The 23,912-nt window shown below is 37.3% G+C and overlaps 1 protein-coding gene across 5 annotated transcripts in view; it reads left to right on the top strand.

Moving 5' to 3' along the window:
- ARHGAP26 (Rho GTPase activating protein 26) overlaps nucleotides 1-23,912 on the top strand; it is a 506,434-nt gene that overhangs the window by 320,835 nt on the left and 161,687 nt on the right. For all 5 annotated transcript variants that reach the window (XM_054694289.1, XM_054694290.1, XM_054694288.1 and 2 more), the window contains 4 exons: nucleotides 2,153-2,218; nucleotides 6,335-6,409; nucleotides 21,689-21,776; nucleotides 23,455-23,513. In XM_054694289.1, the coding sequence (XP_054550264.1) occupies nucleotides 2,153-2,218; nucleotides 6,335-6,409; nucleotides 21,689-21,776; nucleotides 23,455-23,513 (288 nt within the window). The remainder of the gene's footprint in view (nucleotides 1-2,152; nucleotides 2,219-6,334; nucleotides 6,410-21,688; nucleotides 21,777-23,454; nucleotides 23,514-23,912) is intronic.

Raw genomic sequence — 23,912 nt, 5'->3', positions numbered from 1 at the left:
ACCTATGAGGCTATCCACAGCCACTGCAGCATGTATACTATCCCTGGCCAGGGAGCTACCCACATGGCACAGCAGACCTCTCGTGGTTCGCCTGCTGCTCCCCTCAGCCATGTATTTCAGTCAGTCTGCCTGTTCTATTCCCCACTCTGTCTCTGGTGAATCCTCTCACCCCCCACACCTCTGGCCTGTGCCCCCCAGTTCTTGTATGCATAAATGGATAAAACCTTTGGGGGAAAAAAAGAAAAGTAGTGGTTTGCATAGCAGGTCATCATCAGGGAGAAAAACATTGCTTTCCCCCTTTTCTGCTGCTGTGCTTACTATTCTAGAGCCTGACTGTGTTTATAATAGATACCACTATCAATAAGTATTCATGTAAGAACAAGAGCTCTTTCCTTTAGGGAAATTAGTGTTCCCTGTTAGTTTGATTTGGGGAATTCTCAGTGACTTTGTTTTAAAGGACTTTTATCTTCATTGGATCTAAGTTGATCCATATAATCAAGAATTAGAGTAAGTTTCTCTTTGGATTAGATCCAAGATAAATTCAAGTTCTGCTTATTTCTCATATTTTACAATTTCATTGCATGTTCTGGGAGGATGCCAAATTATTTCTGAATTCTCACCTTCCTACTTTATGCCATTCCCTGCTGCACTCTGAACTTTAGTTTTTCCTGATGTCCTCAGGAGGTCAAAGATGAACCCATTTTTAAAGATTACCACACACACACTTCAGAAGGTCAAGGATGAACCCATTCTTTTTTTTTTTTTAAGATTTATTTATTTATTTATACAAGCACTGGGTACAGTCAGAAGCACGGGAGGGTGAGAGACTCACTCCAGAGTCAATCCAGAAAACTGCCCTAAATATGACCCTAAGTTAGAAAATTAAAATCTTGCTCATATGACTTGACAAAAAGAAAAATACAGAAAGAAAAAGTGACTCAGAGAAAAATTAAAACAGCAAACAACTAATAAGCTACTCAAAGAGGAAGCACCAAGGCTATAGAGTCACCCTTCATATGATAAGGCAAGAGGCAGGGATGGAGTTTTCCACCTACTCCTAAACCTACTAGTGTCAAAGAATAAATAATCAGCAGTAGCAACTTCTCCCACAGCCCAGAACCCACAAGTTTCCTGACAACAAGGCAGGAAACCTACAAAAAGTCATACCCATACTGGTAATCCGGTGTGTGAGGTAATCTTTAAGAATGGGTTCATCTTTGGGCCTCCTGGTGGCACAGTGGTTGAGCGCTGGGCTGCAAAGCTGCCCGCAGCCTCAGCAGTGCCTGTTCCATCCCTGGCCGGCCGGCGAAGGTCCCACATGGCCCGCAGACCTCTCCTGTCTTACCTGCTGCTCTGCTCAGCAGTGTATTTCAGTAGATCTGCCTGTTCTGTTCCCCGCTCTGTCTCTGGTAAATCCTCTCACTCCCCCACACCGTTGGCCTATACATACTCAGTTCTTGTATGCATAAATAAATAAATCTTTAAAAAAGATGTTTAGTGTTGTAAATCTCTCTTTATATGCAATATAATGATAATGATGGTATCAGCCTAGTGGGCTTGCATCCATTAATGCAATTAATCTATAATCAAATAATGCAATTAATTATAATCTTATAAAATGCTTTCCCAACATTTATTGAACAGTTCATTTATGCTTTTTGAAGGATACCAGCAAGTGAAGTGTTTGGTTCTACAGCTTCTGAAATAACAAAAACAATTTAAAAGATCACTGAGATTCCTTTGATAAAGTGCTGTACTCTGTGTTGTTTTTCTCACCTATCAATTGAGAATAATTGGGTAGATTATCCTAGGACAGTAATTCTTACTATGAAAATTAAATGAGTTAATATATGCACAGCAGTTCTAATTGTACCTGGAATATGGTAAGCTTTCGATCTCTGGTGAATCCTTTCACCCCCCACACCTCTGGTCTGTACCCCAGTTCTTGTATGCATAAATATATAAATCCTTAAAAAAATAATAATAATCGATGAATGCCAGATAACTTTTTTGGCACTTCTGTACCATTGGTGAGGAAAATTAAAAGCATATGTGGCCACCCCATGGGCCTGATGCATGCTAGTTGGACAAGCCTTGTTTGAGGTTGATTTGCACAACCAGCAACTTGACTGCCCTTCTCTTCCTCTTTCAGCTGCACAGTTGGACAGCATTGGCTTCAGCATAATCAGGAAATGCATCCACGCTGTGGAAACCAGAGGTAAAGTAGTTCAACAGATGGCATTGTTCTCAGTGAAGGTCATGCATCTGGTGAGGCGTCAGACCTGTTACCTGCTGTTTCCCGATTTTAAGTGACTCATTAACTCCCCAAGTGCCATGTCAGTGTGTTTTTGCAGCAGAGGCTTTCAGCAATCATGGCGTCATTCGCCTTTTTGACTGATCAAAGAATGTGTTAAATTCATACATATCAGATACATAGGATGTAAGGAATCCAGTTACTAAAATTTCCATTAAAATTTTTAAAAATATAATGTGATATAATATTATATATTTTTTGTTAACACTTTAACAGATTAGAATGCTGGGTCTGACTGCTAGCATAGATCTGAAATAGGGATATTTCATGATGTCTGTAAGTAATTATAAAGTTTCTTGGAAATATCAGTGATTGCTGACCAGGTTGTAGATACTGCTAATATCACTGATTTGTTACATCATAATGGACAGGAGTGCTTAAGTTTAGTTACAGGTTAGTAAAAAAATAAAGATGTATTAATTTTCCTGTTTGAATTCATAGATAACCTGAATTCTCTAGTGAACTTCATGGGGGGTCTGTATGCCCCAGGTTAAGAATCCTGCCCTTGGGCTGTAGTCCCTGGGGAACATCTGGGTAGGGAGAAGGGGTCTGCAGTGGTGCTGTGGGCAAACTCTGCCTAAAGCATGTTGGCCTTCCACAGGTCTTTGAGCAGGACTTTGAGATCAGGAAAGCTGGGACATCTCATGGTCTTCATCCCCCAGAAGAGATTGTTACAAAGGAGATGCCTTTGTTCTGGAGCTTGGAGCTTTGAATGCACTGGTCTATTGTTCCCCTGAGAATAGCTAATAACTATCCTTCCACTGGATTTGATTTGAACTTTTGTCAAGTCAATAAATAGAATCTTATTTATTCTACAGCCTTACAACCCACCAGCTCCTTTTATTTGTTGGAAAGAGGTTTTCTTTTAAAGCAGGATCCATAGCTCTTACCTACTGAGAAGTATAAACACCTTTATTAAGGTTATAAAGCATTTGAGTAAAGAAGGAAAACAAAACTAATCTTATGAGCCTCTACTTCTATGTAGCCAGTCAAAAAAAGATTCTTTCCAAGGTAATTATTTTAATATATGCTAACATTTCTTAAATGATGGCTAATTTCCACTACCTTGCTTTAATAAAGAGTTAAAGCAGCTTGCAAAGATATGTAAGATATAGCCAGAGATATAAAGTTGAAGTAGGTAAGATTTCTGGGAATTGATCTGGAGGAAATAAGGACATGGGCCAGGCTGAGCCCTAAGGATGTTTACACAAGGGTGGTGTTAGGTGAAAAAGCAGAATCTGACCAAATGTCTCAAAAAATTGGTTAAATCAGCAGTGATACAGCCATGTAGTAAAAAAAAAAAAAGTAGGAATCACTAAAAGTGCAGTGAAAATACATTTGTTGACTTCCAGGGTTTCTATTGTCTACATTTAGTGAAACATGCAAATTATAAATCAGCCTGTCTAGTATGAACCCGTTCTGGGGCTAGTGGAGTGAATGGAAAGCCACATCTGCACAGGTATCATTATGTTGTCAGTGTCTGTTATTTTGCACTGTCTTCTTTGCCTTATTTATTTGCCTTAACTGCAGTTTTCTAAATTTTAAAAAATATGTATTACTAAGGTAAATTTTCAACAGATATTTTGATTTACTTTTCATTTTAAAGAATGAAAAATAAGGAATAACAAAGATACAGGCTTAAAAATTAGGCCAAAAATAAAACTCCCCCCCCCCCATATCCCCTCCCTCCCACCCAGCAAGCCCATCCCTAGGAAGTCATATTCTTGCCTGAAGGGGGCCACTTGTATATCTCAGTTTTCAGTAGCTGAAAGCAAGAGGGAAATCTAATCATTTAAAATCTTACAGGGCCTCCCCAGTGGTGCAGAGGGTTGAGCACAGCGCTGTGAAGCTATCCACAGCCTCTGTAGTGTGGGTTCGATTCCTGGCTGGCCAGGGAGATACCCACATGGCTTGGCAGACCTCTCCTGTCTTGCCCACTGCTCCCCTCAGCAGTGTACTTCAGTCTGCCTGTTCTGTTACCCCCTCTGTCTCTGGTGAATCCTCTCACCCTCTGGTGCCTCTAGTCTGTATCCCAGCTATTGTATAAATAAAATAAATCTTTAAAAAAAAATCTTACAGATTCTGTGTGGTAAATGCAGACCAGTAGCTAGAAGGAAACCTTTTTGTGATCTAAAACCAGAAAATATATGCAACAAGTAGCAGAGGAAGACAAGGGACACCATATTGGTTGGGTCTCTTAGCCTCTGTCTCCTTGTCCCCTACCCCCTGTAAAAGGAGGGTAGCAATGATATGTTTCAACTTCTAAGTAAGTTTTCTTTTAGCACAAAGAGGAAATAAGAACAGTGTGAGTGAAATACCATTTTGGCATTAATACTTGAAGGAAATGGCTATTACCCTATTGCATTGCATGTATGTACACCTCTATTTGTGGTGAGCAGTCCTCCCATACTCTGGGGATTGTTAATAATCTGGACTTGTGTCAAGTCCCAGGAAAGCACAAGACAAAAGCAGTAGAGACACTTGAAAAAAGACTAGCCCTTCCTGTTGCCACTTTATCAAATAATGCTTTTGATATTGAGTAATTTGAGCCCCAGCCCTTAGATTTTGCGCAGGGACCTCCAGTGCATGAACCATGCAGGACAATGTCCATGCTTTGACAGATCCTTTTCATCTATAAAATCCTATCATTCCAGGCCAATTCCTTTTACTTCTATGAAATAATTCCAGAATAAGCCTTTCCCCCAATTTCTTCCAAAGTAATGGCCCAGATGGAGTGTAACACAATATTTTATTCATTTCTCTCCTGCATCATATATATTGATGCTGGAGATACAGTCAGTGGTTAAACAGAATGTACTGGGATTGCAGGAATGCAGTGATATAATGGACTTAATATTACAGTTATGGAGAAAAAGACAAACAAGAAACCAAATAAGGAAGATAATTTTAGACGTTGGTAACTGCTCTCAAGAAAAAGAAAATAGGGTAAGGGACCAGCCAGTTGTGGTGGGAGTGAGATGCCTTAGATTGAAGAGGTAAATTGAAGCTGAGAACTTAATGTTCTGGAGACAAGTGTCTTCCCAGGTAGAGGAAATAGCAGTGCAAAGGCTTTGAGCTTGATCTCTTGGAGTAACAGTAAGGCCAGAGTGGCTGGCACAGAGTGAAGGTGATCACGATCAGTTTTGATTGTGGTCAAAATGCAGTGGGAAACCCTTTGGAAGATTTTAAGAAAAGAGTTGATTTGAACTGACACTTGAAACGTTCTCCAACGTTGGTTGGAGAATATACCTTAGGGAAATAGGATAGTAAGCTAGAGACCATTTAGTTGAGAGGTATCAGATGTGATGGTTGAGAACTAACAAGAACAAGGTCTTTTCATGTTGCTTGGTCTACCTGTCCCCTTTTGTAAATTGTACAGTGGTTGATTTCATCCTTTCTCATAAATGAGCAAAGAGTACTGCAGGCTAGTGTTTGGTTCTTTGTTTAGGTGTTTGGGGATAGACCCCTTTTAGTCCACTTTCCTTGTTTTGAATTAAGGAGATCCTTTTTCTTTATAAAGAGTATTTGCAGTATAAGTGAGAGGATTTTGTAATTGGCTAACATTCTCTAAAACTAAAAACCTCCTTGTACCTCAGTATTTTCATTCCATGTGTGAAAATAGATTGTAAATTATTCTTTTCTGTAGTAATGCATTTTTAACATGTCAATTTTGGTGTTTTAAGTTTAAAAAACTGGTTAAATAAGACATCTGAAAAACATATATTTAGCATCTTTCAAAACTCTACAGATGCTGCCTTTGGCAAGAGGAGAGGAAGGTTTCTTTTTCCTCTGATGACTGAGCTAACATGAGGGCTGAAGTGTGCAGCACACCCGTGAAATCCTAGACAGCTGTACCAAATCCCACTCCTTTGCTAAGAGCAGAACTGAGTGACAGGGGACTTTAATTAGAGCGGCTTTTAGAAGAACTGAGAAAATGAAAAAAAAAGTGCACTTGGCTGGGTTGACTTGACTTTTGTTCTGACGTGCCTCTAATTAAATCATCACTGTTTCTCTTCTCAGGGATCAATGAACAAGGGCTCTACCGAATTGTGGGGGTCAATTCCAGAGTGCAGAAGCTGCTGAGTGTTCTGATGGGTGAGTGCTCCAGTGGCTCGGCCAGGCAGGGCCTGGGGGATTACTGTGAAAAGTCACCAGGCCTGTGAATATTGTCAGCCTCCTATGAATTAGGGGGTGTTGAGGTAACTCCCAGAAATCCACTATCCCATTTACTAATTGTCCTGATGTCAGGCTTTATGGAAAGAGGTACCAAGCAGTACCAGACAAAACAAAAAATGGCAGGTCCAAGATACCACACCTTTCAGTTTGTGGACTCAGCCGATGCCAATGTAAGTGGCGCTGGGTTGCTCATGTGACTACCACACCCTACTCTGTCTTTAATAACTCATGACTCCCTCTGCCTTCTTAGGAGACAGGTATTTAGTGGGCACACCCAATGCCTAAAGAAGGGCATCCTTCGAGCCCACAGAGTGCCTCATATCTCATTTCCTGTGACTGAGGTGTCATGTGACTCCCAGATAGAATGTATATAAGCAGATCATTCTGATCCTCTTTGCTTCTACTAGAGAGCAACCTGTTCTCTGTCATTGGAGCAGCAGAACTTTGCAGCTGGCTGACATTAATATAAAACCCCTGTCTTCAAATGTGCTGTATTTGAATCAAGAACTCATGAGCCCAAATCACTTAGGTTGCAGGTTTTCTATATTTTTAGGTATGATTACAGCCAGCCTCAGTGAGTCACATGGATCTAAATGGCAAACAGATCAGATTTCAGAGAGCAGTGACTGTTATTTATCCCCATGGAAGCACTTGTAGAGATGGACTATCACTTGGGGTCCCCATTCAGTGTTTTGGACAGGGCTCTATTGTATTACTAGACATAGTGATTTCTTTTGTCTGAAACTATTAGTTTGAGGTGCTGTTACGTAGAGGATTTGTTTTTTGGTTCATATTTGAGATTTTTAAATTAAACTTACTTTGCTATATTAAAGATTTTATCCCAACAATATATTAATACAATAAATTTGCTCAAAATGCAAAAAAAAAATAGGTAATTGTAGATTCACATGCAATTGTAAGAAATAATACCAAAAGATCCTGTGTATACTTTACCCATTTTCCTCCATTGGCAATATCTTGCTAAACTACAATGAAGTATGACAACCAACCTGCAGAAGAATTTTAAAGATTTCTGGACATCCTTTTATGGCAATATCCATCTGCCTTCTCTCACCTCATCCTCTATCACTAATCTCTTCTCCACTTCTATAATTTTATCATATCAAGATTGCTGTATTAATGGAATTATATAATATTAACCTTTTAGAATTGGTTTTTTACAGTCAGCATAATTCCTTGAGATTTATTCAAGTTGTGTATATTGTTTGTTCCTTTTCATTGCTGAGTAGTACTCCATTATATAGATGTACAACTCTTTAACCATTCACCTGTTGAAGGACATCTGGATTGTTTCCAGTTCAAGGAATTTATTAATAAAGCTTCTTTAAATATTTATGTACAGGTCTTTAATGAACATTCATTTATTTTAGTGGAATAAATGTAAATGCTGGGTGATTGGTCATATGGTTAATTTTTGAAAAATTCTAGTGTAAGGGAGAATTAAGTCTAACAGATATTGAACCTCAGTTTTTCATTTATAATAAGAGCTACAAACATTTGTGAAACATCTGCTTTCTGAAACAAATTATCTGGTGCTGGATATGGAACTTTGGAAACAATCAGTCCTTGTCTGCAACATGTCCTGATAGGGAAAAAGAAACACACATATGAGATCTGTAATGTAGCATACAGTACAGGTGGCCAACATGAGCTGGCTCTGGACAATTGAATTGTGAAGATGAGAAAAGAAGAATTTAGATTCAGGCAATAGTCCTAGAAATGGCATGGAGTATAGAAATTATGGTCTGTGGTAACTATAGCATAGGGTATGATTATTTTAATTATTATTTCAGTATTTCAGAGGTTTTGAGACTGGGACAGGAGAGTTAAAACCAAAAAGCTAGCATGACCCCTTTTATTGAGAAACTTGTATACTATGCTAAGAAGTTTTTGTTTTGTTTTGTTTTGTTTCTATAGGAAGCAAAACACTATTAAAAGTTTCTAAAGTACTGGTACCATATGTCTTAGACTCTTTTGCATACAATGTTCAGAAGACAATTAAGAAGAGTTTAGGGGAAAGCTAAAAGGCACTTATTTGCTCACATTACTGGTAAGTTCAAGATGGCAGAAACATGGCAGAGTCTACCAACTCCTGTTTGCTGGAGCCTTTCCTTTCCTTTCTTCTGACTTCTTATTATCCATTCCTCTACTTGTCTTGGTACTGCTGTGTTCTCTGTGGGAATGTCCCAAATAGCCTGGCCTCAGAAGCCCTCGGGGCTTGCATTACTGAGAGGAGAATGTCTTTCTGATAGTTTTAGCAGACAGTCTCAGAGAGGACTTTAATTGGTCATTTTGACCATTCACATGATTTATTTCTCAAGCTCAGTCTAGTCACATGACCTAGAGCAGATGAATCTGGAAGGCTTAGATCCTGTTTCTCTATCTAGTGATGGGGGGACAACTGTGGAGGGACGGGTTGGGGAGGGTCTTAGTCCATCGAACTTGATAACCTGAGCAGGATTAACAGAATGATAGAGGAGTGCTTTCCAGAAATAATGGCTGCTGGGTGCATAAAAAAGTACATCCAACGTAGATGTAACTAGATCCGATTCAGGTTTTAGGATGATAATGCTGGCAGCAAGATCAATATATTTGATCATGAAAGACCAGAAGGGAGAAGACAGTTGCAGTAGATTAGGGCAGAACACAACCCATCAAGGCATGAACGAAATAGCTGCTCCGAGGTCAGGAAAAAAGGACTGGCTTAAAATAATTGGAGAGAGAGAATCAACAGGACTTTGTAACCAACTGAATATGAGGGCAGAGAGATTTCAAAGACAACAGGTTATTATGTAAGGTGACACTAATGAAAAGAAACATGACTGGTTTGCTAATCTAAAAAAGAACCACTTTAACTGAGTAGTGCTAAGCAGAGTGGTATGAAAGGATCTTGTTTATATCACTTCTCTTAGTGGCTGTTGATCAAGATATGAATCCTTTTCTCTTCTTTAGTTTTATGAAGGATAGAGAAAAGAATCATGAACATCTAAGAAATTTCAGTTAGTGGATACTAATAACTAGCAGCGGAAAGTTAAAAGGTAGTGGCGGGATTTTATGGATAGACTGGGATCCAGACTGAGGTTCAGTCAGAGCTGAGAGTGGCCCGAGGAACAGAGGTAGTTGAGAGTTGAGAATGGTATCCATAAATCTCACCATTAGTTAGTTAAACAGTTTGGATCTTTGAATTGAGGGATCGCCCATTAACTAAGAAGAATCCAGACCTAAAGGAGGAGCTCCATCTCCCTTCCCTTTGGCTAACATGCTTTCATCTTCATTAATACTTAGTACTGGTACTAAACTGGGACAGACAGGAGTAAAATAAGCATGATTCCCGTACTTTTCAGACATCTCTCTGAGATAGCTGGGCTGAGTGTGAACCAGCCATTCACTAATCCTTTATTATATATTCATGGCATACCCTCGCATGTGCTAGGCACTATGAAAGGATTGGTTTCTCAGAGGCTCTCAAAAGTAAAAATCAAAATCAACAAGCAACTATAAACCAGGGACACACTATAGGGGAGAGAAAAGGGAGTTGGATCAAAACAAGGGTGGTGGCCAACTGGGAGAACATTTTTGCACCCAACACTAATGATAAAGGACTGATCACAAAAATCTGCAAAGAGCTGATGAGACTCAGCAACAATAAAGAAAATAATCCAGTCAAAAAATGGGCAGAAGAGCTAAAAAGAAACTTCTCTGAAGAGGAAATGCAAATGGCCAACAGACATATGAAAAAATGTTCAACATCACTTGTCATCAGGGAAATGCTAATCAAAACTACCATGAGATACCATCTCACACCAGTGAGAATGGCACATATTAAAAAAACTAGCAACAACAAATGTTGGCGAGGGTGTGGAGAAAAAGGAACTCTTCTGCACTGTTGGTGGGAGTGCAAACTGGTCCAACCACTATGGAGAGCTGTGTGGAGATTTCTGGACCTACTAAACATAGAGCTTCCATATGATCCAGCAATTCCACTCCTAGGTATTTACCCAAAGGACACAGAAACATCAATTCCAAAGAACACCTGCACCCCTATGTTTATAGCAGCACTGTTTACAATAGCTAAGCTTTGGAAACAACCCAAATGCCCAAAAGTAGATGACTGGATCAAGAAGATGTGGTACATATATACCATGGAATATTACTCAGCATTCAAAAAAGATAAACACATGCAATTTGCAGCAACATGGATGGCGCTGGAAGGGATCATGCTCAGTGAAATAAGCCAAAAAGAAAAAGAAAAATACCGGATGGTCTCACTCATAGCAGGAATCTAGAAAACTTAAATAAGGGACCAGGAAAATGAATATAAGAAAGTAAAAATCAAAATCAACAAAAAACTATGAACCAGAGACACTTTTTGGGGGGTGGGGGGCGGGAAGGGAAGGATTGGGGTCAGAATGGGGCTTTTGCAATTGTATGGGGGAATATAAAAATAAAATTTATTATTTAAAAAAAAAAAAAAAACAAGGGTGGTGGGAATTGTATGGGGACTATAACCAAGATGAAAATGCATACATTGTGCAAAAATGAAAAATAAGTAAGAAATATATAAAATAAAAAGAAAACAAAAGATGAAAAAAAAAGTGGAATAGTGCATTTTCATTATTGACAATATAGGTTAGGATGAAGTAAAACCAGAGACTTCCTTTGATCACTTTATTTCTGTGCCCTTAATGCCGTGGGAGGCTAAGATTGGAAGAAGAAAATAAGAACCACTGCTTTGAAAAGAGTTTCTTTTTACTGATTTGAATTTCTTAAGAAAATTCACCAGGATTTCTCACAGAAAATGCAGTTTGTCTAGTGCTAGTGTCAGAACAAGATCTGTCCTTGATCCCTTCCTCCCAGCAACAGTAATCATTAGTCTCTGAAGAGTAAAAGGACCCCGGGTAGACAGACGTGTATATTCCTAGAAATAGAGTATCTTCATGTCTGTATGGTTTGTTTTTTCCCTCCCCTTGACTGTTAAGTGAAGATAAATATTTCCAAATTTTAGCTCAACCTTATTTTTTTGTATATAAATCAATTTCTTCCTGTATCTCTCTATTTTAAATAATTATTTTTCTGATTAAAATTATGAGTAGTCATTGCAGCAAATTCAGAGAAATACAAAAATTAGAAGAAAATAAAAGTTAGACCAATTAGAGATAATCTGTCATTAATTTTTCATATTAATAGAGCCTTTTAAATATAATATTCTATAACATAATAGATACTATTTGCAAAGTTAGAATCGCACTGTGAATAGATGTTGCTTTTTAATAGACTTTTTGCATGTAACAGTGCAGACTGTCTGTTTTCTGATGTTACTGAAGTTCTTCTGGGGTGTTGTTTTGGTCAAGTGTTGTGTAAGAAAGTACTGTGCTCTTGCTTGACACATCATTCTAGAAAGCACTCTGGTGAACATTCCAACAGCCATAGAACTGCAGAGGTTGACAGCATGCTTTTTGGAGTGAGACAAATTACAGTTTCACTGTTTACTCATTTGACCTGACACAAATTATTAAAACCCTCTAGTCTTCTTTCTCATGCTCTATAATGATAGCTCCTGCCTCTTTAATAATGTGAGGATTAAATGAAAAGACTCATGTGACTTGCTCAGTCCAGATCCTCCATGATAGTCAATAAATGTTAGCTTTTCTTATTTTTTAAACTTTTTAATGCATATTTAATTATCTCCCTAAGGCTTATTTCAAGATAAAAAATTAAGGTGTTGAAGTGCTAGGTCAGTGTATGCACATGTTTCCATAGTTATTCTCAAATTTGCTGTCTGAAAATTATGAGAGGAGTGTCCTGTACCTTACATCCTGTATTTCTTTTTTGCATATAAATTATAAATCCTTTTTATTTAACTTTGCATTTCTGTAATTCTGCATGGATAGTTTTCTTAGCCTATTTTTCTATTAGTGTGTTCCTCTTTTGATTGTAAGACATTTTTACATATGGATGTTATGTTACCAGTATTTTTTCCAAATTATCATATATCTTGAACTTCACAGTTCTTCTGTTTCTGTTTTGTCTTACTAATACTTTCAAACATTTAGGAAGTTCAATATTTTATGAAGTTATTTTTTTTTCTAGGTGGATTCCGCCTTTAGAGACATTCCCCATTCCAATATTACAAAAACTTTTTTACTTAAATTTCACTTGGAATATATACATTCAAAATGGAAACTACCTCTCTTTTTTCCTCAACTACTACTCTAGTTTACCAATAATCATATAATAAAAAAATTTCCCTTTTATCACCTTTTAAATGTTACCATCTAGTCATTCTTTTATATATATCGGGCCCTGATGGAGCTTTTACACTTTTTTCTAAGGAAAAATGTTGTTGTTCTATAGTTCCCAGTCTTAGAAATTACATTATCTTCGTTTTTCGCCTTTTTAATATTTGCTTTTCTTCTGCCTGCAATCTAGCAAAATTGTCAACTTGTAACCATATTCATGTCTTTCATCTAAATTTCTTTTGGGTTGCTTTTTTGTTTCTGTTTATTTAATGCAAAGTTTAATTTTATTATTGAACTTTCAGTGTCTTTTTTGATTTCTACCTTTCCATTATCAGCTTTATTATTTCAGTATTTTTTTTTTACTTTGATGTCTTATTTCACAGCTTCCATACTTTTCTAAATTTTACTGATAGTATAGAACAGGTGCTTTCTGAAAATTTTTTAATAATATCTTGGTCTCTGTATTTTTTGCCACAAATATTTTATCAACTTTTTATCTTCCATTTAATAAAACCTGAACACAGAGAAGTTTCTGAATGTATACTACTAAACTCACTATGGATAGCATCACCTTCTATTGCTACTCTTTTTCTGAATCTTATTAGAATTATCCTCTTACTTCAAATTGGAGGACGGTTGTACATGATTCCATCCAATTTCCTGGCAATTTTAAATCTTTTTTTAAAGATTTATTTATGCATACAAGAACTGGGGTACAGGCCAGAGGTGCAGGGAGTGAGAAGATTCACCAGAGACAGTGGGGAGCAGTACAGACAGACTGAAATACATTGCTGAGGGGAGCACGGAGGAAGACAGGAGAGGTCTGCTTTGCCATGTGGCTTAGCTCCCTGGCCAACTGGGGATGGAACTTGTGCTGCAGAGGCTGCAGATAATTTCACAGTGCTATGCTTAACCCCTTGCACCACCAGGGATGCCCACATTTCTTAATCTTTAATTTTGTATGGCCCTATAATCCTGAATAGCTTCTCCTGATTCTACTATTTGATTGTGGTTCTAGGAAATGTGGCATTTCCTGCTGATTGGTCTGAGGTGTATTGTGCCTCTTTCCTTGTCAATGTCATGTTTCTTCTAGGACTTTCCCCCTTCTGAATTCACTTTCCTTGATAGAAAGGGACATCTCTCCTCTTCTGTCCCCTGTCCAATTTCACTGATTCAGTTATAATCTCAGGACAACTCTGCCCACTCCAGAAAGCAGCTGCTCCTCAGTATGTACATTGGGTGAACTGGGGGGTGCAGTGGATCTTCCCTCCCTGGGGTGGCTTGGGGCCATGCTTTAGAGTGAGAGGAGGGCCACATCCCCTATCACCTTTTTCCCCAAAAAGGTTTTTCCTCAGGACTTCACCTGAGCTTTATCTGGTATCTACCTCTGGCAACTGGCAGAATCCAGACTGTGAACTTAATTTCCAGTGCTGTTGAAACTTTCTGATCCTATTTTTGTGTTTATTAGTAATGCACCATGGTGGTAAAGGAATATAAATTCAGTGTTGCCATTTTTTCCTCAATTATCCTGTAACTTTTTCTTTTTTTTTTTCACTAATGTTTAAAACAGGGTTAGTGCTACAGACAACACATGGAAGATATTAAATTGCAGTGCTTTAAATCACGAATTTACAGTCGCATGCCTTACCCACTTATCTCAGTCATGAACTATCCTCTCTTACTTACTCCCTTGAGAACTGGAGTGTCTGTATTCCTTTTATTGTGCTCTTCATCCTCCGTACCCATTCACAGAGCAGCATAAATAAAGGCAATGAAGGACTTCTTTCTGAAGAAGTCATAAAGTAGTAGACATTCTTCATGACAACCTAGACATGAAAACTTGCCTGGTAAGGAGAGGAAGTCCCAGACGTGGAAGAGTGTAGCCTCATAAAAAAGGCAGAGAGATGCAGGGAGCGAACTTCCAGGTTTTTTTTGTTTTGGTTTTTTAGATTTTTTTTATTTTAAGATTTATCATTTTTCACATTTTTTAGACAATATTTGCTTCCCCCCACCCCCTCAGATTGAGTCCCCATAGAATTTCCTTCCCCAAGGCACCCACGCACCATCACCAGTCCCCTGTGCTCCTCCCTCCCTCCCTCTGATCCCTCTCCATCCTTCTCCCCTGCAGTATGTCTCTGGTTTATAATTGTCTGTTTTTGCTTTGTTGTGTTTTGTACTGTTATTATTATTTTTTTACACTGATGTCTTATTTGGTTTCCCTATATTCCTGTTATAAATGTAGCCATCCGATATTTTTCTTTTTCCTTCTGGCTTATTTCACTGAGCATAATTCCTTCTAGCTCCATCCATGTTGCTGCGAATGGCATGCATTTATCTTTTTTGATTGCTGAATAATATTCCATTGTGTATATATACCACATCTTCTTGATCCAGTCAAACTTCCATTTTTAAAGGGGAACAGGCAAGTGATGACCAGGATAGTAAACTGTTGGGATGGGTTCATCCATCTGGTCATTATTAACCACAATCCTGAGTTCCTAGAAAATGGAGATGACAAAAGTAACTCATCTCTCTCTCTGTTCCTCCATCCTTGTTTATGGGATGTTTAGGCAGGTTCTTCTAAGAACATGGACTTGAGACAGGAAGAATTTTTGGATCTTACCCCCACTATCAGAAAGTAGGACATTTCTATTTGGCAGTTTATTTTTAGTCTAGGAATGCTGAAAAATAATTCCATACAAATTAATAGTAACAGTATTCCAAAGTATAATCTGCTAGTCATACTAAGTGGGAATGCTATATGCTCAGATCACCTGTACTCTGAATTCTTAAGCACAAGATATGGAAAGTGACTAAAATATTTAAGATGTTTGATTTTAATAATCAGAAAATAATTTGATAAATTTTCCATCAACTTGTTAATCATTAAATGTAATCATGAAAGAATTATCCATATGAGTTTTATTTACATAGAAGATAGTTTACTTACATAAACTTCAAAGAGGTAATAGAGGACCTCCCTGGTGGCACAAGGGATTAAACACAGGGCTGTGAAGCTATCCACAGCCTCTGCAGCATTAGTTCAATCCCCAGCTGGCCAGGGAGCAACCCACATGGCAAAGAAGACCTCTCCTGTCTCGCCTCTCCCTCAGCAGTGTGTTTCAGTCCATCTCCTGTTCAGCTCCCCACTTTTGTCTCTGGTGAATCCTCTTACCTCCCACACTTCTGGCCTGTACCCCAGTTCTTTTATGCATAAATAAATCTTTAAAAAAAAGAGGTGATAGAGATGGAGACTGTGAAAGGCTCAAGAAAATTTTAGAAAAAGAAAACAAAATGCAACAAACTTTTAAATGCAGGAAAACGATACAGTATAGTATTCCTAAGGAATGACATAGAAATAACTGGAACAGATGAGACTCCAAACATAGGACCCAAACATATATGGTCAGATGAACTTTGATAAAGGTTACAGAATAATTCAGTGGGGAAACCATCTTTTATGAATGGTACTAGTACAACTGGACATCCTTATGGGGGATAAAATGAAATTCAACTCTTATAAACAAAATTTAACTCAAAGTGGTTCATATTCCTAAACCTAAGAGCTAAAACTATAAAATTTCTAGAAGAAAACATAGAAAAATCCTTTGTCTTTTAGAAAATCAGGTATCATAGAAGACAAATCTGATAACCTGAACTTCATCCTAATGAAAATCTTCTGCTCTTCAAAATATATTAAGAAAAAAGAAAAAGCAAGCTACATATCAGGGGACAGTAATTTTTTTTTCTTTTAAGTATTGATTTATACAAGAACCAGGGTATAGCCCAGATGCGCGGGAGGGTGAGAGGATTCACCAGAGACAGAGTGGGGAACAGAACAGGCAGACTGAAGAAATACACTGCTGAGGGGACAAGCCGGCGAGATAGGAGAGGTCTGTTGCGCCATGTGGGACCCTTGCCGGCCGGCGGGTATTGAACCGGCGCTGCAGAGGATTCGGACAGCTTCACAGCACTGCACTCAACAGCATGTGCCACCAGGGGAGGCCCGACAGTATTTTCAACACATATATCTGATAAGTGATTCATATCCAGAATATATTGAAAATAACTCTTGTAACTCAGTAAAAAGAACTCGCCCTCCTAGCTCTTAAAATGGGCAAAAGAGTTAAAAATAGTTCATCAAAGAAAATAATAGACATGTGGCCAAAAAACTCATGAAAAGATGACCAGCATTTGTTAGTCATTAAGGAAAAACAAATTTTAAAAAATGAGATATTTCTGCATGCTTACTAGCATAAATGAGGTTTCTAAATTAAACACACCATCATATCATGAAAATGTGAAGCAACAAGAGCTCTCACATTGCTGGTGGGAATGTAAAATCACCCAACTGATTTGGAAAACAATTTGGCAGTCTCTGATAAAGTTAAATATACTTACCATATGACCCACTCCTACATATTTTTACCCAGTTCCATTCTAGGTATTTATCCAAGAGATGAAAACGTAGTCCATATAAAGACTTATATGCAAATATTTATAGCATCTTTATGCACAACAGCCAAAAACTGAAAACAACCCAAATGTTCATCAGCATGTGAATGGATAAACAAATTGTGTCATAGCCATAAAGATATGCCATATCCATTAAAGGATTGAACTACCTATACCTGCAATAATATGGATGGATTTTAAAGGTATTTGAAAGTGGTTTATGAGGGATAGAGGTTAAGGGAAGGAATTGACTCTATAAGCAATAGAGGAACTCTTTTGGGTGACAGAAATGACATATCTTGATTTTGGTGGTAGTTATGTGACAATATATATTTGTCGAAGATCATGGAACTGTGCACTTAAAAAGTGCACATTGAACTTGACTTTGAATATAGAAGTCTCAACCTTCAACCTTGTTAAAAAAATTTCAAGTTAAAATGGATAACCTTTTTTTAACCTATCTGACTGATTATAGTCGAAGTGTTTGATTACATGTTGTCAAGGATTTGGGGAAGGAGTCACTCTGGCAGTATATTTCAAATTTTAAAATGCATATACTTTTTGTAATTGCCCCAAGGAAACAAATTCCCTCAGGGGAATTTTTCTACAGGTAAGACATGTGCAAGGAAAGACTGGTGTTTTCATTGTTTATCATAGCAAAAATCAGGAAACAATTTCAATTTCCATTAATGGACACATAAAATTAAAGTAGTGAAATACTGTGAGGTAGATATAACTGTGTACTAATATGGGACAGCTTTTAAAGATATTGTTAAATGAAAATAGCCAAGTGCAGGTAACATCATAGTATGCTTCTATTTGTGTTTGTAAAAATGTGTATGTAGAGTCATATGTGCTTATCCATTCATACATACCCTGTTAGAGATAGCACACGCATATGCATGTACACATACACACACACACACACACACACACACACACCGGTTTAGCCAGCGTATTGGCACAGGAAAGTCTTACCTTTTCAGTATATATCTATACATCTGTATCTATCTATATATCCATCTATCACAAAATTTTAATTTGTATTTTGTCTTATTATGGAAGTTGAGAATACATAGGTGACTTTTCTAATCATTTCCTCCAGCAAAACTTTAGTTTTTTTTTTTTTTTTTTTGTCAGCAACACAGAAGTGGACTAGATAGATCTTACGAGTGATCCTGTGTGACATTCCCCTTATAACCACTGCTTCCAATCTGTGTCTCCTATTTTTCTATTGAATAAATTCATGTGGGAGTAAGTTGAGGAAGAAATACAGTATCCAACTTTTATTTTTTCTCTTTGCCAACATGAGGACATTTTGTATATTGGATTGCTACTCTAGATAACTTTTACTAAGTACTATAATAGTCAAGTGACATGGTGAGAAGAAATGTACTAAGTTGTAAAGAAAATGGTGAATTATGTCTCTGTATCATGTCAAGATGCTACCAAGAAACTTCTTTAAATGAGGGGAGCATTGGTAGGAAGGTGTAGAAATTGGCAGCGCTTTCCAAAAGTGGACTGGCTTGGGAGGCCGTGTTCAATTTAGTTTGGATATTAAATGAATTAAAATGGACATTCTCAAGTTATGAGCCTTGCCTCATCAGTGCTATAAAAAGCCCCATAGCCAGGCTGTAATTTGACTCTCCTCTCTGTAATGTTTCACAATATTTCTATGGTTACAGAGCTCAAATAAGTGGAAGCTAATCATTAGTTTGCTAAATGTGGTTCATGGAACAGTTCACAACTCCCAGACCTGCCAACTGCTGCTTGTTTAGTGTCATGTTTGCCCTTCTTGGGTAGAAGTTCGTTTATTCATCAGAAAAATGTACAGTAACATTTGTCTCACATCCAGGAATCATGCAGTATGGCAGTTCTCCATGAATCTTGGGGCTGGGGACAGGAAAAGTTCACTCTAAGGAGAGTTTTTGTGACATATGCTTATGCAAGAAGAAGCCATTAAGAAAGTGTAAAATGGCAAAACAAGAAAAGAATTAAAAGTGCAGAGGTTTTGGATATTTGGAAAATTAGATTTTATTGACTTTTCAAATACTTCCTATGCTAGAACTCTATGGAATTTAACATTCTGTAGTCCTAGAAATAAAATCCTGCTCCTTAGGTTCCTTATTTGTTTGATGCGACAACACAGACATTGTTGGGTAGTCCGCAAACTTCACATAAAAGTTCTGCCTTTGGAAGACAAATGTTTTATGAACTGGGCCCCTTCTCTTATCTCCCAAAATGTGTTAGTGGGGTATACTGAGCATGTTAGGTCCCAACCTGATTTGTGCTCTTAATTGAGGTTTAGAGCCTGACTATTTGTCCTTTTCCTATTGGGAGGAAAGTAGATTCTTTCCCAGTAACTGGAAGATGTACCCACCTGTGATTCATTTTCCTTTTCCACTAAAGACTGCTGGTCCTGTGGGAGGAACATCTTCTTGGAGATTGTCCAGGAGTCTGATAGCTCTCTCTGTTTACTTGCTGTATTATTTAGATATCTTTGGATTGTAAAAATCCTGACCTCAACTGGCTTAAGGAAAAAGGATATTTATTGATCCCCTGATTAAATAAGCTATACAAATACCAAATCATTGTTGTATACACCTAAACCTAGTATGTTATATGTCGATTATACTGCAATGGAAAAAATTCATGGCCAGATACAAGCATTGAAATCATGTCATCAAAACCCACTCTCCTGCTTCTCTCATCTCTGCCCTTGTCTGTCAGATTGACTCTCAGAATCTGAGTGCTGAACCAGAGCAGTTGCATAATCGCCCATGTGCGAACCCAGCAGGAAACAGCAGGTATCCTTCCCTCTATCTCTGGATAAGTCCTGCAGCTCACTCTGATTGAACCGGGTATGTCTTTGACAATTCCTGAACCAACCCTCGGGTTCAGACAGATGCTGTGTTTTGAATCATCCATCCTGAATTTCATTCCTACCTAAACACTAGAATAGAAATAAGGAAAGGCAGCAGCCCAATAGCAAGGGGGGTGCTGTGCAGAAAGAAAAGGGACTGTGAGCTGGAGACATATCACTAGACTTTTAGTGTGAAGAAACTGGATTCTCCCTCAGTGCTCTTTAAGACTCTAATTCAGAACAATAAGATGGGATTCTGCTGACTTGTGAAGCAACTCATATTCCCCAGCCTCTATCTTATTCTCACCTGCCTGTGTGCTAGTAAGGAAAAATCCGTTCTTCTTTCATAATACACATTTAAAATACACACAGTGACTAAACATCTAGTTTCTTTATAAAGAAACTAAATAAGACAAAAACAAACTCATACACACTAAGAACAAAATGGTGATTACCCCTAAGGAAGGAGGAATAAGTGTGGGGAAATTAGGTAAAAGGAGTCATTTATATGGTAAAGCATGGAAACTAGGCTTTTGGTGGTGATCAGAATATCAATTATATAGATGTTGATGTATAATACTATGTACCTGGAACCTATGTTATAAACTACTGTTGCCTCAATAAAACCTAATGTTATAAACTACTGTTTATATAGATGTTGATGTATAATACTGTGTACCTGGAACCTATGTTATAAACTACTGTTGCCTCAATAAAACCTAATGTTATAAACTACTGTTTATATAGATATTGATGTATAATACTGTGTACCTGGAACCTGTGTTATAAACTACTGTTGCTTCAATAAAAAATGAAGAGAAAAAAAATCCATGCAAGAGGAAGCAAGAAGAAATAACCAATAACTGATACATTTATGGTGGTTCTCATTGCATTTCCTGGATTTAGGCAATTTAAAATAAATATATAAGCAGTGGAATCAAGTCATAGTTTAGAAAATATAAAAACCACAATTCTACCAGTCTAACCCAACCTCTATTTTAATTTTAGTGTATTTCCTTTCAGCCTTGGTTCATGCGAGTTTCTCAGAAACTTACTTTTTTTCTTTTTTTTTTTTGCTTGACATTGCAAGATAATCCAGCCATTTTCCATGTTTTTATGTAATCATCATTATAGTGTAAATACAACAATTTCCATTCAGCATATTCCACCAGGTAGACTTACCATAATTATTTTTCTATCATTAGACATTTAAAAATCTTTTTCTACTGTTTCAAAGAATTGTGTGTGTGGAACATTTGAGGGGATATATTACTTTTCTTATGCCTTATTTCTTGAGGATAGATTGTGAGAAGTGGAATTACCAGTTCAAAGGGTATAAATACTATTATGTGTCAATATACATATTACCAAATTGCTTTTCAAAATAGTTGCATTAGTCTCTACTGCCTCTAACAGTTTACTAGAGGATCAGTTTTTCTGGATTCTTGCCAGCTATAGATATTTGGATTTTTAAGCATTTTCCTAATAGGTAGAAAATAGGAATCATTTTTGCTTTAATTTGGATTTCTTTGCTTAGTAGTAAGGTCAAATGGTTTTACTATGATTGCTTTTAGTGGTATTTTCTGCTCTGCTTTACACTTTATCTTTTCCTTGTTGTAGACCCCAAAACAGCTTCTGAAACAGAAACGGATATCTGTGCCGAATGGGAGATAAAGACCATTACTAGTGCTTTGAAGACCTACCTAAGGTAGGGACTTTCCATTTGCCGGCAGGATGCCAGCTTGTTATCAGGCAATCAGGAAGAAAGCAGTTTTATTTTCAGCCTCCAGAGAGCTGTTGGGTGGGTGTTTGAGATGTGAAAACAGCTTATGTGTAGGTGCAATTAGCTCAGCTGGTCAGGCCAATTGTAAGTTATCCATTCTTACAACCGGTTGCCATTGTGCAGTGGTGCCAGGAACGACTTCGGAAGCTCAGCTCTTTCTTTATGAGAAGCGTCTGTGGTAATTAACCTTTAACAGAACCTAAAACACGGTATTCCTTGAAATCTCCGACAAATCTATTAAAAGAGTAAGAAATCTTGTGTCCCATTCTGTTGATATTGCATAGTCATATACCCTATTTATTTTGATAGTTTTGTACATTGTGCAGATAGAGTATATTGTTGACATTGCTCCTTAAAAATAACCATTTGAAGAAATTCCCTTTGAATTCTTCAACTTAGATTGAAAAATAGTACTTTATTAGAGAGAAGACTGTTGTCTTTGTAAAAATATATGTGATATCACTGTCACCTTTCTACCCCTCTCCTATTTAAGGGAGTGGGTGACTGACTAGCTGCCTACATCTGTTTCATAGACTGAAATTTATGAAAGGTAGAATTATTACGGTTCTTTGCTGTAGTTCTTACATAGGAAGGTAGGATCTAGTCTTGAAGAGGAAAACTGAAATCATGAATTTCATAAACATTTGTACACATTTTATGAAGATTGCTTGACTTGAAAATAAAGGAAGAAAGTCACAGAAAGGGAAGTGATGATTCAGGTTTTATTGGCTATTGTGAAATTGATGTAAAGCTCTAAAGTGAATACGAAGATGTAATGCCAGTGATGACTAAGAGTAGAATTAGGGCACTCAATGAGAAATAAAATATATCTCAGCCAAGAATAATGTATGGACTGTAGAGAAGCTTATTATTTGGACTATCAGGAAAAAAAAAAAACTGGTTTAAAATTAAACATCTACGCTAAGCATATTTATACCCCAAGTATTGTCATTTATACAAAACTATTTTATAGATTTTTGTATTTATAGTTTTTTGTATTTAATGCTTACTTTTGCATGTTGACATTGATTAGATAATAAACAGGAAGTGTAAAATCTATTTTTTTAAAAAGCAGGTAAATTTTCATTTTCTTCATGCCTAATATTGGGAGCTCTAGTCCTTTGGCATTCCTGAGCACTACTCCATGGTGATTCACCACAAAAACACCTACAAAAGTCACTCATTGTGTTTCCAGATGAACTAATTTTAATAACAAGCTCCTGGGAAGATGAGAGTTTAAGCAAAAGTAATCATTGCAAATGTTTAGTTAGTTGCCTGTTTCTCAGATACATCTTAAAATGGTCTTGTTGATGGGTGAGTCACTGACTGAAAAGGAAATCTCTTGGTTAGTGCTAGACTTTTTGCATTAGCAATTTCCTGGTTATATCCATTCCCTTAAAGGAGAGAGAAATTGAAAATTTCAGGTGTAATCTCCTAACCCTTTCAATAGGGAAACTAAGTTGAACTAAGTTTAGTAGCTGTTGTTTCCCTGTGATCTCTGTCTTTGAGAAATGTAATATAGTTTGGCAGTCACTAGGCTGCTATTTAGAGAGCATATGATTATGTTCTATTGCGCTAAATAGTGTATATCCTTTCATTTCAGAATGCTTCCAGGACCACTCATGATGTACCAGTTTCAAAGAAGTTTCATCAAAGCAGCAAGTAAGTTTTCTATTTTGTCACAGTTTTAGGGGGAAGCGAATAGTTTTTTTTCTATTTCAAAGAACAGTCAGTATCCCAAAATAAATATTAGCTAACCTTTTGTATTCTACATATAAACTACCCACATTTTGCACTCATGAAACTGACACAAAATAAAAGTGAAACCACACTAGGATTGCTAAGGTCCTTGCTCCTGCATTGCATTCACAGAAGAGGAGAAAAACTTCAGAGGTGTTTTTGTTTGTTTGTTTTTTCGTTTTTTGGTTTTGGAGGGGTGGGGTGGAAAGAAAAGAGAAAGCAAGTTTGTGTTTCTAATTTTGATTGCTGGAGTTCTAACTCCCTGGTTTTTTTCCCAGCCCTTGAGTAGCATTTTGCAGAATGAATCAGACATGGCACATT

This window comes from Talpa occidentalis, unplaced genomic scaffold (assembly GCF_014898055.3).
Source record: "Talpa occidentalis isolate TD23 unplaced genomic scaffold, MPIMG_talOcc4v2.1 talOcc4.13, whole genome shotgun sequence".
Lineage (NCBI taxonomy): Eukaryota > Metazoa > Chordata > Mammalia > Eulipotyphla > Talpidae > Talpa > Talpa occidentalis.
Note: the sequence above shows the minus strand (reverse complement) of the source record. Positions and strands in the feature narration are given on the sequence as shown.